The sequence below is a fragment of the Lemur catta genome, chromosome 3 (assembly GCF_020740605.2).
Source record: "Lemur catta isolate mLemCat1 chromosome 3, mLemCat1.pri, whole genome shotgun sequence".
Classification (NCBI taxonomy): Eukaryota; Metazoa; Chordata; class Mammalia; order Primates; family Lemuridae; genus Lemur; species Lemur catta.
Window position 1 is genome coordinate 104,237,809 of NC_059130.1, and position 11,710 is coordinate 104,249,518.

Genomic DNA, 11,710 nt, shown 5'->3' on the forward strand with positions numbered 1-11,710 from the left:
ATTCCATAAACTGGAATGCCACCTATACCAGGGTGGCAGTGCGGTCCCAGGACCCACCACTGAACCAGACCCGGTCCCTGCCCTCGAGGAACTTCCAGCCTGATGGGGGAGGTAGGTAGACACCCAGACCCGGGACACAGTGGGTGGCAGGGTAGAGTGCACATGAGTTGAGGGAGGGGGTGTCTAACCCATGCTGGGTGGGGCTGAGTGCTTTGGGGGATCATGAGTCCCTTGCACAGCACCTGGCACATCAGCCACCCTCCACGGGTACTGTCTGGATGACGGAAGCCCTGGAGTTGTCTTTGAAGTAGGAGTGGGACAGGGGGGTTGGCACAGAAGGGCATCTGGAGTGGGGAACAGCATGTGCAAATGCCTGGTGGCCCGCGTGTGTACTGGGCGTTTGAAGGGCAGTGCAGACTCTGGAGTTGCCCGAGCACAGGCTGAAGAAGCTGGGGAGGGACTGGCAGGGCAGGTCCTGGTGGCCTTGGAAGCCAGGCCAAGGCCTGGGCTTATTTTGCTGATACAGGGAGCCAGGGGAGGTGGGTGGGAAGCAGGCTTGGGAGGCATGCTCAGCTTGGCCCGGGGGAAGGAGAGGGCCCGCCCCCCCCACCCCCGCCTGGGTGGCTTGGAGAGGCTGATCTGCAGAAACAGAGGCTGCAGCTTCTGTGGGCCGGCCCCCCTTGCCCGCTGGGCCCTGGCGCCAGTGCAGCTGGTTGGTGGGCAGGGCTTCCCCTGCAGGTAGCGCTGACTCAGCATCTGAAAGCTGATTCCCATGGCCCACGTTTTGGGGGCCAAAGGCCACGCCATCCGTGCTCCTCCTCCAAGTGGGTCAGTGCCCAGGGCACTGACAATTAGGGCTGACTGGAGGCTAGGATTTCTAGTCCGCCCACCCCTGCCAGCTGTCAGTGGCTCAGGCAGTCCTTTCTGCTGTCTGACCACCTGCCACCTTGCTTTGGCTTGGCTTTCTATTCCCAGAGGTTCCAAGGCACTGCAATTATCAATACTTTGGTTTTATTTGAAAACAGTGAAAATAAAAATAAATATCTTTGAAGAATAAGAATACAGGAGTGTGGGGATGGAGACCTGGGGGTGTCCTGGCTTGAGTGATCTTGGGTGGGGGTGCCAGGGTCCCGGGATCGGCAGGCTCTGCTCCTCCCAGGCCAGGCCCTGCCCCGTCCCCGCTGGGAGGTCTAGGGGCTCCACCAGCCTCGCCTGCCCGCGGCTCCCAGGCTGGGCGCTGTGTCAGCGGAACCCACGCTCGGATTAGAGCCCTGGCGCCCGCCTGTGCCCCGGGCTCTGTCAGGCGGGGCTGGGGGCACAGCCACACAGGGGGCTCTTCCGCCAGCTGCCCTCGGCCTCAGTGATGAGCCATGTCCTCCATGCCCACGCGGCCCCAGACGCCCAGCACAAAGCTCTCGATGTCGCACTCGTTGGCGCCGCGCACGATGCGGAAGTGGCCCCTCTCACCCCAGGCTGGGCCCCACGAGTTGGCCGCCGTCTGGGCATAAGGACAGAGGGTGAGCAGGGGAATGCCAGTGGGGCAAGAGGAAGGGGGGCGGGGGAAGGGGACAGCAGCCTCACCCAGTATTTCAGCGTCCTTCCATCGGGCAGCGTCTCCTCGCCCCACCTGTGGGCAGAGCGGGCGAGAGGGAGGCGCTGAGTCCACCTGCTCTCAGGGGCTCCAACCCAGGGCCTTCCCCATCCCAGGCCCTTGGGAAGGTTGGGTGCATCTTTGGGACTGGAGCCCGTCTCTGTCCCTCTCTGTCCCTCCCTCATTCTCCGCATCTGTGAGTCCGTGTTCCCAAGCCCAGCATGGGGGGACAGGCACCAAGGGGACACGGGAGGGGGTGAGCAGGAGAGGAGAGAACTTGGGCCTGGGTCCTCCAGGGACCCACAGCCTAGGCACCAGCTCTGTGGGACCTCACATCCGCCTGCCCCACCTCACTCAGGAAGCCAGGGAGGGGTGGGTGCCAAGGACCAGAAGGAGGAGACTCAGAGAACGTGGGTACCTTAGAGGCCCCAAAATCCCACTGCAAAGCACATGTCATTGACTTCATTGGAATCAATGACTGACATCTCCTGTTAGATCAGACGGGGAAACGGAGGCCTGGGGGAGTGACCTGGCCAGGTCACTCAGTGAGTCAGGCAGAGCTGGGACAGGTGCTGAGGTGGGAGAAGGTTGAGCAACTCTTGAATCTTTATCTGTCTTTCACTGGGGTTACTGAACCGTTCCTAGAAAACCTTCAAAGGCTCCCAACCCTCGGTGTGACCCAGGATGAGTCCCTCCTCTTTCTGAGTCTCAGCCCCCTCCTTTTGGAAATGGGGAGAGCAATCCTGGCTTTCCAGAGAGATTGTCAGGATTCCAGGCAGGCCCCAGACCCCCCCAGTGTGAGTCCTGCTGTCCCCAACCCCGTCTGCCCACAAGCCCCTCACCCTGTGATCTTGACCGAGTGCGTCCCATGCCGGCGGTATCGCTCCGGCCTCTCACGGCTCACTGGTGTGTGGCTGTAGATGCCGCCCTGGTACAGGAAGAAGTCCTCGTGCACCTCCATGAGGGCTGTGGGCAGATTTCAAAGTAGGGCCCGCTCGGCCTGTTAGCGCTGATGCCTGAGTCTGTCGATATGCACCCAGACACCAAGGCCTCTCTGTACCCAGACTCTAAGTGCCTCCCAGGTGTTGCCTGCAGGGGGGGAACATGGTTCCCCCACTCCCAGCCCATTGGACTTGCTGCTCAATGCTCTGCAGACCACTCGTGCCCCTGTGCCCGGTCTCAAGCAGGCACAAGCTTCTGGAATCAGGGTGCAGGCAGAGGGGCACTGACCTTGGACAGGGCCATTCTCCATCAGCTCCTTCATGATCTCCTTCTCCTGAAGGGTGGAGGGTGGAGGGAGAGCATCTTTCGGGGTGAGGCTCCAGCCTTTCGCTAACCTCCCAACCCTCCTGCCTCTGCCCCCTCACCAAAGGGCTGACTTACGCTGGAGCCCAGTCTGTAGGCAGGAGTGACCTGGTAGATGTCATTGGAATGGACGTGGCCATTGGGGCAGCGGGCAGTGGCCTGGCGCTTGCCCCGACCCATGGCCCGGCTGTGCATCATACATCGGGGCGCGGGGCCAGCCTCATCTCGCTCACGGCCCGAGAATGGGTAGCAGTGATCAGACACCACCCTGGAGAGGCAGCAAGAGGGGGGCAGGGTGACTCAGTGCAGCACGGCCTGGGCGCTGCTCACGGGATATCTTGCCCTCCTCCCTGCCCACACCCCTGCCGCATACCCTCGACGACGCAGGAACCACCAGGCACCATCGAGACGCCCGCCGCGACAGCCCTGCTGGTGGTGGGTGTCACAAGACAGCAGGTTCTGGGGCGACAGGACAGGTGTCATGTGTCCCAGCGAATGGATTGACACCCGATCGGATGCCACAGCTGATGGGGGAGGCAGAGGGGCCGTCAGGGGCCTCAGGCCTTGGCCGTCTTTCCACCCTGCCAGCCCCCAGCCTGGGACATACCTGCCGTGGAGAAGGCCCAGGAGCCTGCACAGTTGCCCTGGTCAAGAGGCTCGTGGATCAGGTTGGGCCACTTCTGAGAGGCCTCGAAGGCCGTGGGAAGCACCTCCCCGGGGGCCAGCACTGTCTGCAACAAAGATTGTCCTGTCTGCCTCCTGCCTGCCCTGGTCTGCCCCTCAGGGGCCCATTGGCATTGGAGGGCCACCGAGAGTCCAGGGCCTTGTGCAGTTTGATCTTGAGCCCACCTGCTGCTGTGGGATTCCAGTTACCTCCAACTTCCACTTGAGTGTTAGAACCAGGCACCATGTGGTGCCTCCCAAGTATCAGGTGGAGGTGGCCGGTCCCGCTTTACAGATGAGGCAGCCAGGCCAGGAACAGGGAAGTGGCCAGGCCACGGTCACTCTGCTTTCCATTCTCAACCCCTGCCTCTTTCCTCTGCACCTTCTGGTCCGCCACACCCTTCTTTCCACGGGGCCTTGAGCTTCAGGCCCCAAAGGGAGGGGCAGGAATAAGCCGCGGGTCGCGTGACCAGGCAGGCTGCCAAGGCAAGCAGCGGGAGGCAGAAAATAGCCAGAGGCCCAGGGGAGTAAGGACAGGGCAGGGTCTGGTCACCCCAACCCTGGGCTGAAGTCTCCCTGCAGGGAGGGCCCCTCGGCCAGCCCCTGCCTCCCCCTGCCTGCCACTGATGGACAGAGCCACCAGCACGTGCCCCAGCCCAGCTTGCTGAAGCTCCCCCTCCCCACACTTTGTTTGGGTCTGGTTCCAATTTGTCCCCCAGAGGGTCCCACTGGGGGAAGGGAGAAGCCCTCTCCTCCCTCCGGCTTTCATTTCCCAGAATTGCTGCCCTCTGGCCAGAGTTGGAGGAGTGTCTGTCCCTCCCTTCCCAAAATACCAAGGTGACCTCCTGGCCCCTTGGGCCCTAACCCAGCTGTACTAGGACCAACAGCATTTTTCCCAGGCTGGGGAGGCCAGGGGGGCTGATGCTGGAACCTCAAAACTCAGAATCTGAGCATCAGTTCTTCCAGTGCAGCATGTCTTGTTATAGGGGGGAAACAAAGGCCCAGAGAAGGGGAGAAACTTGCCCAGGGACACACAGCTTATTGGTAGGGGGTAGGTCTAGGCCCTTCGAGGAGCCAGGCACAGGGTGCCAGCATCCCTGAGGTCCTAAGTCATGGGGAGATGGTGGGATTGTGGGCAAGGATGGACTTACATAGATCTCATTCATGTTCATGACAGAGGAAGACGGGCGGATGGTGCCCAGGCGGTAGCGAATGCCCTCATCCAGGGTCATGCCCCAGAAGGCGCTGTGGTTCCCAGCCCGCCACCTGAAGGAGAGGGGATGCAAGGAAGTCACAGACCTGCCCAGTCTGGGGTCCTGGGGGCATGTGACGGGGGTGGGAGAGATGCATGGTGGCTGAGTGCACACAGAGATAACACCTGAGCGTGGGTGTGCCTGGCGGACACGCACCTCTGGCAGAGCGTATGTGTGCGTGTGCGTGCGCATGCGTGTGTGCCCGCTGGAAGCATTTCCAGCGCCTCTCACCCGTAGTTGCCCTGGTTGATGGCGTTGATCATGTCTGGGTCCACCAGGCATGGCTCCTGGTCACACTCCCACTGCCCTTTCTCGTGGCAGGTGCTGGCGATAAAGGAGGGAAGGAAAGGGTGAGTGGGGGCCCGGGGCCCTCTGAAGGGATGTGGCCCCAGAGGTAAACATGGGCCTGGGATTCTGTACCAGCCACTATGGGAGAACCCCAAGGTGATCCCGTCCAGCCTGGTGGCTTTAAATGTCAACTTCAAGTTCACGATTCTCAAGTTTATATCTACCGCCCAGATCACTGCCTGAACTCTGGAGTCGAGTATCTCACTGCTACTCAACATCACCACTGGGGTGTCTGACTACAAGTCAGACCCCAAACCAAATTCCTGGTCTCCCATGACTGCTCCCCCCAGAGTTCTCAGAAAATGGCAACTCCATCCTTCCTGGAGCTCAGGCCAAAAACTTGGGGGTCACCCTTGACTTTCTCTCACATGCTGATCCAATTCATCGGCAAATCCAGTGGGATTTGCCTTAAAAACACACCCAGGATCCAAACCACTCTCATTCTCTTCTGCAGCCACCAGAGTCCGGGCTGATCACCTCCCCTCTCGCCTGGGTTTCTGCTGCGGCCTCTTCACTGTCCTCCTAGCATGTGCCCTGCGCCAGCTCCCTCCCGCTCCCCCCAGTATATTTTTAACGCAGCTGCAAGAGTGACCCTGCTAAACCTAAGTCATATCATGTCATTCCTCTGCCCAAAACCCTCCACTGGCTTCACATCACAGAGTAAGAGCCAAAGTTCTTACAGTGACAACAAGGCCCTGCCTGGCTGTCCTCCCGTCCTCTCTCTGACCCCTTCCTCCTCCTAATCCTGGTTTCTAAGGCCCGGCTGGGCCTGCCCCTGATGCTCCACCAGTATCCTCCTGCCCCAGGGCCTTTGAGCTGCTCTTCCTCCCACATCCCCTGGGCTCACTCTCCTCTCTTCCAAGTCTGTACTCAAATGTCACCTTCTCAGGGAGGCCTCCTATGGCCACCCCATCTTAAAATGCAACATCCTTTACACATCCTATCCCACTTCCCTGCTTTATTTTTCCCCTTAGCATGTCATCACTACCTGACATGCTATATATATTTAGTTGTTTATGGCGCTTATGCCTGTTTCCTCATAGACTCTAAGTTCCTTGAGGGCAGGTATTGTCTGGTATCTTCAGTGCCTGGGAAAACCAAACCTAGCACAGAGTAGGCACCCAATAAACAGCTATGGGATGAATGAATGACTGGGCAGTATAGTGACATGACTAAACATGGGTTCTGGAATGCAAATTCTGGGTTCCAGTCCTAGCCTACTAGTCATGTGATCTTGGGAAAATTATTTAAGCTCTCTCTCCTTCAATGTCCTTGTCTGTAAAATGAGGATAATAATAGGCCCGGGCGCAGTGGCTCATGCCTGTAAACCTAGCACTCTCCGAGGCCGAGGCGGGAGGATCACTTGAGGTCAGGAGTTCTAGACCAGCCTGAACAAGAGTGAGACCTTGTCTCTACAAAAAATAGAAAAATTAGCCAGATGTGGTGGCGCACACCTGTAGTCCTAGCTACTTGGGAGGCTGAGGCAGGAGGATCCCTTGAGCTCAGGAGTTGGAGGTTGCAGTGAGCTGTGATGACGACACTGAACTCAAGCCCTGGGCAACAGAGTGAGACTCAGTCTCAAAAAAGAAAAAAAAAGAGGATAGTAATAGTCCCACTTTCCAGGGATTCAATGACAGCCTTGTGAAGCATTTAGCACAGGGCCTGGCCCATCGCGAGTGCTCAGAATTGATATCTACTGTTATCGTTCTCATTATGGGAAACCCAGCGCCCCTCCCCTTGAGCTCCAGACTCATCTCCAACTGCCCCCCGACATCGCTGGATGTATCAGAGGCACCTCAAACTCACAGTAGCCTAACTGCTCCTCCCCTGACATCCTCAACCCAGACATGGCACCCAGTTGAAATCAGAGTACCACATGGTCTGCAGTGTCCCCTCCCATGTCCCCCACCAGCAGGGCCTGGGGATGGCACATCAGGAATCCACCTGCCCTCACCCGCCCCTCCACTGCTGCCCTGGGCCCCCGCCTCGTCACCTCTCACCTGGACCAGGCAATGGCTTCCTAATCAAGTCTCCTGCCCCTGACCAAAAATCCACTCCCTACTGACTCCACAGTCAGAGAGATCTTTGGACAATGCAAAGCAGATGCTGTGCTCCCTAAGTGGCTTCCATGACACTTGGAACAAAATACAAAATCCTCAGTACAGCTTATGATTCCCCCTCTCCCCAGCTGCAGCTGCAATGAGCTGGTGCCACCTCCCTTTGCCTAGGCCCGGGCCTCTGGGCCTCTCTTCTGGCCATCTCCCTGGTCCCAGCATAAACGTCCCTTCCTCAGAGTGGCCTTCCCTCCCCTGCCCCACTCTCAACTAAGACCCCGTTGTCCTCTCTTTTCCCCTGTAACACCTAAAACAGCACGTCATGATCTATTTCTTTATTGTCTTTCTATGTCCTCCGACATTAGCCTAGAAGCTCCAGGGGCCCCAGGACTGAGTCTGCTGTGTTCTGGCTGCATCTCCCGGCCCAGCACGGTGCCCGTCCCGCAGTAGGTCTTTAATAAATAGGTGTCCACCGAAGGGTTGAATTCTATGAATTCTATGATGCTTTTACAAGCTCATAACTGCTATTACAAGATGCTAAACTGCCTCCTTCCAAGCCGCCGAGGCTCCCGCCTCCAATGTTGCCTTTTAAGGAGCCCCAGGGGGAACCAGGACCCAGTAAGGCTGGGCTCTGCCGCCCTGGGAGCCGGCGGGGGAGGGGAGGTTCTCCAGTCCTTCCTTTCCCCTCGGCACACTGGGCAGCAGCGACTGGACTCTGTTCACGCATCCCTGAGGGCTCGCACACCCTGGAAGGCACACAGACATGCCCCCACCCCCACTCAGGCGACAAGAGGGAACACAGCCACCCAGAGCTGTCCTGAGGGGAGGGCAGTGGGCTGGTCAGCCCTCTCCTGCCACCTCCTCCTTTGCCCCCAGGGCTGCCCGCACAGGTCTAGACAGGGCTGGTGGCAGCAGGTCCCAGCATTCCAGAGGGGGCCTGGAGTGGGAAAGAGTGTTAACCCCTCAGCAGCCAGAGGGCCCCGTGGCATGGGGCAGGCAGGCTCCATCCTTCTGAACACACACAGCCCGCACACACCCACACTGCACGCGCAGTCTCTCACCCAGACACACGCTGACAGCTGGCACACAGCGTCGTCCCCTCACTGTGACTCAGGCACCCCTCACCCCAGTGAGGCAATGGAAACAGCTTATGTGCAATGCATTCCTGAAAGTTTCCTTCTCCCTGGGGCCTCTGGGTCCCAGGCGAAGAAGGAATAGGGGTGGAGGGGTGCAGGGCCACCTCCTCCAAACGCCTCCTCCAAGTGGCAGGGTCTCCACTATTCCCATTCAGGCATTCCAGCCCTCCTACCCAGCTTTCTTCCCCTTCCCATCCTAGATTGGGGGGCAGCACTCATGACCCCTTCCTCCTCCTGGCGAGAATGGTGGGGAGGGGTGGGAACGGGAGCCAGGGCCACATTCCAGGGAAGGCCCCGAGAGGCTGGCCAGCTGCCAGCCCAGCCATCCCTGACCCTCGCTGGCCTAGGGCAGTGGATGCTGCAGTCAGAGGTTTCCTTCCTGGCGCCCCCTTCTCTCCCTAACTCTCCCGTGACAGCAGGAACAGTTGGAAGGGGCAGCCCAGCCCAAGCCAGGAGGGGCAGGGACAACTCCCAGTTCCAGGGTGGCACCTGGGCCAGGCATCCATGGCTGACCACTCCTGGGAATGCTGTTGGAATGTTGTTATGCAAATTCACACGGTCAGTGTTAAAATTCCCATGTTATTCCCATGAGGAAACTGAGGCTCAGAGAAGGGAAAGGACTTCTCCCCAGCAAACGAGTAGCAGGCACAGGGTTGGAGCCAAGTCTGTTGGCCACAAGGCCCACAAGGCAAGCCCCCTCCAGGCCCCAAACACTCACCAACGGTTACAGTTGTTCCAATAGGTTCCCAGGACTGGATAGACTCGACCTCCATGCATACATCCTGGTGGGAGGGAAGAGGAGAAGAGAAGTGGAACCGGGGCCACAGAGGATGGGTTGGGATGGCTGTGTCCTCAGAGTCTGGTACCCTGAACCCTCCCCAGGTCATCTCGGTCTTTCTCTCTGTCTCTCTCTCTCTCACACACACAGCTCCTCCCAACTGTTCTGCCCTCACTGAAACTAGAGCCAAACTATAAATTAAGGCTTCTCCTATGGGGTCACACACCAATTGCTACTTAGGAAGTTCTTCAATGACTCTAATTTGGATTCCTCTTGCTTCACTTGGATACCAGCCACAACATTCCTGGGATCCTTTGCCATTTAAATGAGTTAGAGCTTGGAGATGGGGAGTGGGAGGAGTATGGGAAAACCAAGGCACAGATAAGGTAAGCAACTTCCCTAAGATAACACAGCACTCTGGGATGACAGCTCAGGTGTGCAGTCTCCTAGCCCAAGGCCCCAGAGAACTGTGGGAAGGAATTCAAATGACTCTCCTATTGGACAGGGGTAAGTGCGTGGAAAAGGATGGTGGTGAGGGCTGAAAGCAGGAACAGATTTGACCCAGGACCCAGGTATGTGCACCGTCCCAAGGGCACAGAATCCTGAGCAAAGGCAGGAGAACGGCTAAGATGCCCCTGACCAAGCTCCATGTGCCTTATCAGCAGAGGGTGAGTCAGCAGGTGGGGGCCACAGGACTGGGAGAAAGGGCGGGAGGCTGCCTTCCCTGGGCAGAGTTCCAACCAAGGGTCTTCTCTCCTTCGGTCTCGTTGGAGAGAGTCCAGTTAGACCACAGCAGGGACTTCGCAGAGGAGCAGGGAGTGAGGCAGGTTCTCTTTCCCAGATTCTGCAAAGCCACCCCTGAAACTTCACCGCATTAGCCTTGCTCCTGAGCCTTGCTGAGTCTGGGGTTGACAAAGTGACCCACCCTCCTGGCCATCTTGGTGCCCACCTTGGATGGGGGGGAAGGGGGGTGGCACGCCGAGGCAGAAGTCCCAGAAGTCAGGGCAGCAGTCGGAGACGGTGCGGTTGCAGAAGAGGTCACAGTAACAGGTGGCGCCCAGGTAGGGCAGGGCGCATTCGTCAGCACGGCCACGGCAGCACAGGTCCTGCTCCTGGCAGTACCGGCCGCCCGCGTCCCGGATGCCCCGCAGGTGCAGACCCGGTGCTAGCTCCCGGCGCCCACGACCCTGCCGGGTACCCGGGGCCACCTGGCCAGCCAGCAGCAGCAACAGCAGCAGCCCCGGTGGACATCTCCACATGGTGCCTCCTGGGCCCAGGAGGGCAGAGGTCGGGGGTCAGAGGGGGTGGGCAGCAGAGACCCCCGCCACACCGGAGACAGGTCTCCCAGCTTCCTGGAGCTGTGAGTCAGGGTGGGAGACCTCGATTCCTGAGTCCCCAGGCAGGACACCGGCAGGGGAGCCAGTGTGTGTGCCCCGGCTTACAGGGGGAAGGGGACTGAGCAGAGACGGAGCTCCTCCCTGACCTGCCTAGGGACCTTCAAGGACAAGGAAATGGGGGTTGTGGCATTCTCGGTGCCCCCGGCACCCGCCCGGCACCCATCCCTCAGACCCAAGGTCTTTTGTCCTGTCCTGGGTCCCTCTGCCCTCCACAGCCTCCATTCCCGACCTGGGTCCCTGACGGCGCGCTGGCGTCTCCCCGTCCCTCCTGTCCTCCTCTCTTCTGTTCCCCTGTGTCCCTCTGCCCGCTGCACTGCCCCGCTCTGCCATCTGTCTAGGTCCCTCTGCCTGCCCGTCCTCTTCTCTGCTCCTTCTCTGTCTACACCTCTGCCCTCTGAGCAGGGGAGCGTCCCTACCTGGTGAGGGTGTGGCCGGGCCCAGGCTGCCCCACGCGCCTCCCGCCTGCCGGCTGCGCGGCCGGACACTCAAAGTCAAGCGGGGAGCGCGGGGCGGGACGCTTTTTGTACCGCCCCGCCCGGCCCGCGGCGCCGCCCGCGCGGCCTGGCCCTCGGCGGGAGGGCGGGGCCGGCTGGTTCGCACCTGGAGCAGCTGCCCTTAACCCAGGGCGCGGCCTGCGGGGTGGGGGGCGGGTCTCCGGTGGTGGTGGAAGCCGTTCCCTTAGATGGAACCCAAACAGAAGGGATTGTGGTCTGACACCGGGAAGGACTTCCCAGTGGGCTTAACCGGGGGCTGAGAAGCTCTGGTAGAGATAAGGGGTAATCAAGCTCTGAATTCTAGACACTAGTTTAGGAAATGATGGGGTGGGGGGGATAAAACTGTCTAAGCTCCCTTCTGACCCCCCAGGAATAAAACAGCCATGCACACCCCTCTTCACAGTACTCCCCAGGCTTGGGCCCCCCACCCCCAGCCGCCTCAGCTCCCAGGAATGACTGGAATCTGGAGGAGGATAGTTCGGGACCCTGCACATGTCCCTGGCAGCTCATCCCAGGATGTGGCTGGGTGGGGTGTGGGGGCGGCCTCTGCACCCCGCCACCCCTGGTGGAGTCTGCCCGCCCCAGTCTGCCTGGGTGCCTCGCCGAGCACCGCCCCCTCTGTCGAACCCAAGGGCATCCTGCTTGGCACCTGTCCCCCTCCGTGGGTCCATAGGCAAGAGCCTGCCAGCTG

The 11,710-nt window shown here is 59.7% G+C and overlaps 1 protein-coding gene across 2 annotated transcripts; it reads right to left on the bottom strand.

Annotated features, from left to right (window-relative positions):
* Positions 1 to 994: 994 nt before the first annotated feature.
* TINAGL1 (tubulointerstitial nephritis antigen like 1) lies at positions 995 to 11,016 on the bottom strand. Of its 2 annotated transcripts, XM_045548434.1 has the most exons (12): positions 10,942 to 11,016; positions 10,078 to 10,395; positions 9,069 to 9,132; positions 5,044 to 5,136; positions 4,711 to 4,825; positions 3,504 to 3,627; positions 3,270 to 3,420; positions 2,975 to 3,164; positions 2,822 to 2,867; positions 2,434 to 2,557; positions 1,582 to 1,627; positions 995 to 1,498 (listed from the first exon to the last, which is right to left on the bottom strand). In XM_045548434.1, the coding sequence occupies exons 2-12, from the start codon at positions 10,385 to 10,387 to the stop codon at positions 1,358 to 1,360; spliced, it is 1,404 nt and encodes a 467-aa protein (XP_045404390.1). In that variant the 5' UTR covers positions 10,388 to 10,395; positions 10,942 to 11,016; the 3' UTR covers positions 995 to 1,357. The 2 variants fall into 2 exon arrangements, with proteins under 2 accessions (XP_045404390.1, XP_045404391.1); XM_045548435.1 differs by lacking the exon at positions 10,078 to 10,395 and having other exon boundaries at positions 10,942 to 11,013.
* Positions 11,017 to 11,710: the final 694 nt, after the last annotated feature.